The sequence below is a fragment of the Quercus robur genome, chromosome 8 (assembly GCF_932294415.1).
Source record: "Quercus robur chromosome 8, dhQueRobu3.1, whole genome shotgun sequence".
Taxonomy (NCBI): Eukaryota; Viridiplantae; Streptophyta; class Magnoliopsida; order Fagales; family Fagaceae; genus Quercus; species Quercus robur.
Genome location: NC_065541.1, coordinates 12,191,604 through 12,198,701, shown reverse-complemented (window position 1 = coordinate 12,198,701; position 7,098 = coordinate 12,191,604). Strand labels below are relative to the sequence as shown.

Here is a 7,098-nt window from a genome sequence, read left to right as displayed (position 1 = left end):
TGTAGTTTTGGATTGTGGTTTGTTTTATGGGTAATGATTTTTCTGTGTGTTCTTTGGGTTGATTTCTTATGGGTATGGGTTGTTTTGATTTGGACCGAACCTAGGTTGATTCTCCTGGGTCTGATTTGGGTTTTTTTGGTTTTGATTTCTCTGTTCTTTGGTTGATTTCTCATGGATCTGGGTTTGATTTCTCTGTTCTTTGGTTGATTTCTCACTTTTGGTGTGTGGGTTTTGATTTCTCAGGTACCAAAAACACTGATCTGCTACCAAAAACCAGGTACCAACACTGATCTGAATTTTTTTTTTTTTTTTTTACCGAGTGTGGGAAAAAAAATTCGGATCTTGCTATGAATGGGTATTGTTCCTTTACTTGTTTTGTTATTTGTTTTTGCTGATTGGAATATATAATGAAGTGTTTAGTTTGATGAATATATAATGGGTATTGTTTTCCGATCTTGCTGATTGGAATATATACATGTTCTCATGAAGTGTTTTTGTTATTTGTTTTGTTATAACAAAATTTCGGATCTTGCTATGAATGTGTATTAACTTGGAGATATTGTTATGCTTCACAGACTGGTTGTAACATTTTGTACTCTTCGAAGAACTTATATATTTCAGTTGTGTTAGCTTGTGTTTTGGTTTGTAACATTTAACGTCTAGATCAATGATACAATTTATTTTTTATTCGCCTCTCCCTGTAATGGACGTTTAGATTTCACTTTTCTGTGTTTTCCTTTACTGATGTCAAAGCAGTTCAAGCAAGTATTAGCAAAGGTTATATGATTAAATTATTTTAATTCCCCAGGATACTAATCGTAAAGTTGTTGCTTTGTAAGTTCATGATATAAGCTGTACAATGGCGTATGGATTCTTTGATGCAAGAAATTATACTTGAAGGACCTTCTTCATTAGTTACTGATGTTTGTTAAGTCAGCTAAATAATCTTATTGGAACAAGCTTTTGATATTTTCATTAAGTATTGGGTACACTGTCTACTGGAATAACAAATATGCCTTTTGAACATTTTTTATACAACTCAATTGTTGTTTGGATGGTATCATCTCCTAATTGAATCTTGATTAGTGTACGCTTTTGACCCTTAAAATTTTGAGTTGCTTTTATTTTGGCCTTGTACGTTTCAAAATTTTATTTTGGCATTTTATGTTTGATTCCATTTTCATATTAGTTCTACTGTCTATTTCCATTAGTAATTTGATCATCCATAATAAGTTTTTCTACCTACAATTAAATTCTTGCATTCCACAACATTTTAGAGATAGTATTCCATGAAATAGTTAAATTGTCCTCTTTGGTCATTTACCCCTCAAAAAGCCACTTTTAACAGTTTTTACCAAACACTCAGCTTTTTCATTATGCACTTTTTAACAGTTTTTACCAAACACTCAGCTTTTTGAAACTCCACTTTTTCATTATGCACTTTTACAAAACTCCACTTTTTCATTATGCACTTTTTCAAAAAGCTGAACCAAACTCACCCTTTATCTCCCAACTACTTTCTACTTTACCATTACACTTCATCATATTCTTTATAATTTTTTTTTTTTTTGGTAGAACACTTCATCATATTCTCTTTCTTATATTTTGACTCTTCTTCTCCCTATTTTATTGTGTATAAATTTGATATTATTTCTCTCATTTAATCCATAATTTTTCCCACACAAAAATTGTTAGTACTCTCTCTCTCTCTCTACTTTCTTTTGGTGGATTCATGTTCTTTCTTATAACTCTAATTAAGTTTGATAGTTTTTATTTTATTTTATAAATATGTGTTTTGGCATTGTGTTTTTTTATAGCTTTGGTTAAATTTTGGTTTGGATTAATACCTAGTTTTTTTAGGAAATAAGAATTTGAGTTTATAATAAAACACAATCTACATGGCTATGAATTTGAATATGCCTACCAGTTGTTTGAATAATAAATTATTATGAATTCTATCTTTTATTTCTTTGGTTTCATTTTAATTTTTGTTAAAATAAAATTGTAATTTTGTGATGAGTTTTGACTATTATGATAATCTCCTTATTCCTTAAAAAATGATAAATTTGAAAACTATAAAATTTAGTTGTATCAGGGGCGGCTTGATGCATTTGGGGGCCTAAGGCGAAAATTGATCATCTTATTTAGATGCAAAATTACTACTAATGAACATGAACTACATAGATTTTTTTTTTTTTTGAATTTTTAAGACAAAAAAAATTTGACAAAATTTTTCATACTTGTTGATGTGGTAGATTGATAGTGGTAAGTAAAACAGTGGTGTTAGTGGTAGATTTAGATGAAAACTAGTAAAATTTTGTTAATTAAACTCTTATTATTATTCTTTTTTTTTAGAAGTGCAACATTCACAATATATTTTACAACAAATCCTAGATTTTAAACTGTTTTTTGTTTTTTATTTGAAAATATCACTATAATTATTTTTTTGCCATCAACAATAGGCTGTAATAACTTGCTACTTAGCATTAGTTGTACAAGTGTTGTGAAAAATATTGTGGACGACGTTGCATTTTTCTCTATTTTTTTATTTTTTTTTTCATCTAATAAAAATTTTATTTTATTTATTGATTATAAATAATCCTATTGGTTAAAATTTAGGGGCCTTTTTTTTACTTGGAGCCTTAGGCGGTTGCATTTTTTGCTCCACCATAGAGCCGGCCCTGAGTTGTATATTAAGCAAATATAACATGCTACAATAAAAGTGAGAAGAATACGGTTCACCTTCAAAAAAAAAAATTCAAACAAACAAACCAAAAATAATAGAATGATATATTTGTAAAGATAGAAAATTATTGTAGAAATCTTTTTTTTAAATAGACAATAATTGAAGTAATTGTTACTTTAATAAGGAAACTTTTTTTTTTTTTTTTTTGAGAGACAAAATAAGGAAAAACTAATTGAGCATGTGTTGTATCATTTATGCCTTACCACTGGTGGATTTCGTTTATTGAGGAAAGTAGTGTCCATGTAAAGAGAAGCATTATAGACTTGTAGTAATAACCTTTTGGTTCTTTTACGGTACATTGAGTAATCTTGATACCAATTGCTAAAGTTGATGACTCAATTCCTTTCATATATATAAAAATAAAATAAAATAAAAAAAAGGAGAAAGAATCTCTTACCATCTTTTTTCATCTTGACAGGTGAATAGCAAGGAGAACTGGAAGCAAGTGCAATTAATTCCTCAATTTACTTTATTGCGCAGTTGGTGGCAATTGTTTCCTTGTCACTTGTACCCACTAGTGTGTCAACGAGGTATACCTTGAATTTTGAAATTTTCACTTTATCTTTAAACTTGTTCCCTGTTTAAGAAGTATAACAGTCTTTTATTTTCAGATAGGATGGACATATTGACGGGATGCACGGGCTCCGTTGCAGCTGAAGTTGTAAAATGCACAGCAAAGCCCGTCATACGTCATGTTGGTTATTTGTTCCGTTTCAAGAAAACTGTTGATGATCTTACCAAAGCAAAAACAGACCTGGAATTAGAGCAGCAAAAGGTGCAAGAGGCTATCGAGCGAGCTGCAAAGAACAATGAGATTGCTGGGAAGGATGTAGAAAGGTGGTTGACAAATGTGAATCAACTCATGGAAGAAGTACAGGCTTTGGAAAATAAAGTACAAGTAAACTTGAGGTTCTGTAACGGCTGCTGTCCTGATTGGATTCGGCAATACAAGTTATGTAAGGAAGCCATGCAGAAGACAAATGTTGTCAAAGAGCTCCAAGATAAGGGCAAATTTTCTGAATTGACCCATCGTGCTCCGACTCCTGGCATAGAGATCTTTTTATCTAGTGATTTCGAGGTGTTTGAATCAACAAAATTGGCTTTCCAACAAATTATGGAGGCATTGCGTGATGATAACAGTAAAAGGATTGGACTGCATGGAATAGGGGGGGTTGGAAAAACAACACTGGTCAAGGAAGTGCACAAGAAAACCAAAGAACTAAATATTTTCGATGAAATTGTGATGACTGTTGTGTCGTTGACTCCAAACGTTAGAAGAATTCAAGGTGAAATTGCAGGCTGTTTAAACTTGGATTTTAAAGGTGAGAGCGATATGGCAAGAGCAAGTGAAATATGCTTAAGAATAAAGAAAGCAGAGAAGATCCTCATAATCCTTGATGATGTTTGGAAAGATGTCAACTTAGAAGCTATTGGAATTCCATCTTGTGATGATCACAGGGGTTGCAAGATGCTTTTGACTACACGAAGTGTGCATATATGCAATTTAATGCGTTGTCAAAGGAAAATTCCATTAAATTTCTTAGTGGAGGAAGAATCATTGGCTTTGATGAAAAAAACCGCTATAGTTGATGATTGCCCTGTCTTGAACGATGTGGTACTAGAAGTTGTTAAAGAATGCAAAGGTTTGCCTATAGCAATCATTACAGTGGGAAATGCTCTGACAGGAAAATCTCTCAATGATTGGAATGTGGCAATGCATCAACTAAGAAAGTCTAGACTAGTTGATATTGAAGGTGTTGATGAAGATAAAAATGCTTATGCATGTCTTAAGTGGAGTTTTGATCAATTAAAACGCAAAACCAAGTTATGCTTTTTGTTGTGTTCTTTTTTTCCAGAAGATTATAATATTCCTATTGAAGAATTGACTAGATATGTCATGGGATTAGAGGAAGATGAAGATTTTCACTTACTTGAGGACGCAAGGTGCCAAGTGCGTGCAGCAGTCGATAGCCTCAAAGAGACTTCTTTACTACTAGAAGGTTTTGATAAAGATTTTGTGAAGATGCATGACATGGTTCGTGATATTGGCTTATGGATAACATCAAAAGGGGAAAATGAATTCGAGCTAAGAGCCTGCACTCGTTTAGAGAGAAACACAAACTTTGAAAGAGCCACAGCAATCTCCTTGATGTATTTCAACACCAAACAACTTCCTGATAAATTGGTATGTCCAAGACTCAACATTTTGTTATTGGGTGGAATTCAAAGTTCCAAAAATATCTCTAACGCATTGTTTGAAGGGATGAATTGTCTCAAGGTTTTATCACTACATGGCATAATCTTATCATCACAATCACTTGAATCATTGACAAACCTGCGGACCTTATATTTGAAAAACTGCAATTTCAATGATAACCTCTCTTCATTGGGAAAGTTAAAGAGTCTTGAGACTTTAAGCTTTTACAGATGTGGAATAAATGCATTGCCAAGTGGGTTAGGGGAAATGACGAGTTTAAAAATGCTAGATTTGACGCATTGTGATTTCCTGGAATGGATCCCGTCAAATGTGATAGGAAGATTATCCCAATTAGAAGAACTAATCATTAAAGGGGGCTTCAAGAATTGGGATATTGAAGGGACAACCTCAGAAATAAGCAACGCTAACTTATCAGAGTTGAACTCATTACCCCGCTTGGTTAACTTATCAGAGTTGAACTCATTACCCCGCTTGGTTTATCTCTCTCTAAAGTTGAACTCGAAGCATTTACCCGATGGCTTTGTTTTCCCGAAATTGCATAGATATTTCATATCGATTGACTGCCCATCCGAGACTCCTGTGACACCGAAGGACGATGGTTGTTTAAGATGTATTAACTCAAGAACCTTAGAAATCCAAGGTTTGACTGCCTCTTCAATGAACGCATTGAAGTCGTTGTTCCATACCGTGGAATATTTTTGGATTCTGTCTTGTGAGATGGAATGCATTGTTGATACAATTGGGGGAAATCACGGTCAACCAATATGTCTCCAAAATTTAAAGACTCTTCAGGTATGGAATTGCGGAGAACTGGAATATATCTTTCCTATCTCAGTTGCTCGAGGTCTTCAGCAACTAGAAAGGCTAAGATTAGGAAATCTTCCTCGATTAAAGAAATTATTCGGCCAGGAAAGAGAGGGAGAAGTTGGGGATTGCGAAATAGAGAGTCACCATCAAACTACAGGCTTCCCAAAATTAAAGAAGATTGAGGTGTACCGTTGCAAAAAACTAGAAAACATCTTTCCGGTCTCAATTGCCCGAGATCTTCCCCAACTAGAAAGTCTAGAATTACATGATCTTCCTCAATTAAAGCAAGTGTTTGGCCATGAAAAAGGAGGAGATGATGGGGATGGAAACAACAGCGTGCTATCTAAGTTGAGAAACTTAAGATTAAAGAAGTTATCAGAGCTTGTCAGTTTGGGTGGAGGAAATAGTTCTTCGGTTTGGCCATCATTGCCATTGGAGAGGCTAGAAGTGGTGAACTGTCCTAAAGTGGAAGCGAATGTGCCAGCTCTGCAAAAGGTAATTTCCTAATTCTATTTATTCTAGAACTCTTTCTTCGGTTTTGCACTTCTTTTTTTTTTTTTTTTTTTTTTTTGTGGACAAAAACTAGTGCACCAGTGTTTGAATTCCATTTTTGTTTGATGGTCATGAGGTGAAAATAGTAAACAAACCAAAATAAATAAATCGGAATACTAAAAGAAACTTGTTATAATTTTAATTGAAGCGATGTCACATACTCACATGTAATAATAATAATAATAACAATAATAATAATAACAACAATAACAACAATAACAATATTTGTAATGGGCATCACAAATTTAGAATTTTCCACTAACAATGCATGAAAATTATGAAGTACGAAGATCAGAGGCTATGAAGGTCAAAGGCTATGGCTGAAACTCAATATAGGAAGCTTGGAGAAGGTTTGATTCATTAGGCAGAAGGTCTTTGATCACTTTTCTAGTTTTTACTAGAATTAGCTGCAAACCCACGCAATGCGTGAAAATATATAGATATTATATAATAGGGTGTAATATAGAAAAAGTAACAATTACTTCAAGCATTGACTATTTAGAGGAAAAAAAAAAGAATTCTAAAAGTTTTTTTTTTTTTTTTCTTTTTAACTCAACAAATATATCATTCTATTATTTTTTGTGTATTTGATTAATATTTATTTAAGGTGAATTATATTCGTATAACTTATATTTGCTTAATATACAACTAAAATTTATAAGTTTCAAATTTATTATTCAAAATTTTCATCTCTTAAGGATTATGGAGATTATCATAATGATCAAAACTCATCACAAAATTACAACGTTATCTTAATCAAAATTAAAATTAAACC

At 32.7% G+C, this 7,098-nt stretch overlaps 1 protein-coding gene across 1 annotated transcript in view; it reads left to right on the top strand.

The window, feature by feature from the left end:
* Positions 1-259: 259 nt before the first annotated feature.
* LOC126694621 (probable disease resistance protein At4g27220) overlaps positions 260-7,098 on the top strand; it is an 88,671-nt gene continuing 81,832 nt past the window's right edge. The window contains exons 1-3 of the mRNA XM_050390991.1: positions 260-277; positions 3,165-3,276; positions 3,358-5,024. Of these exons, the coding sequence (XP_050246948.1) occupies positions 3,363-5,024 (1,662 nt within the window). The 5' untranslated portion in view covers positions 260-277; positions 3,165-3,276; positions 3,358-3,362. The remainder of the gene's footprint in view (positions 278-3,164; positions 3,277-3,357; positions 5,025-7,098) is intronic.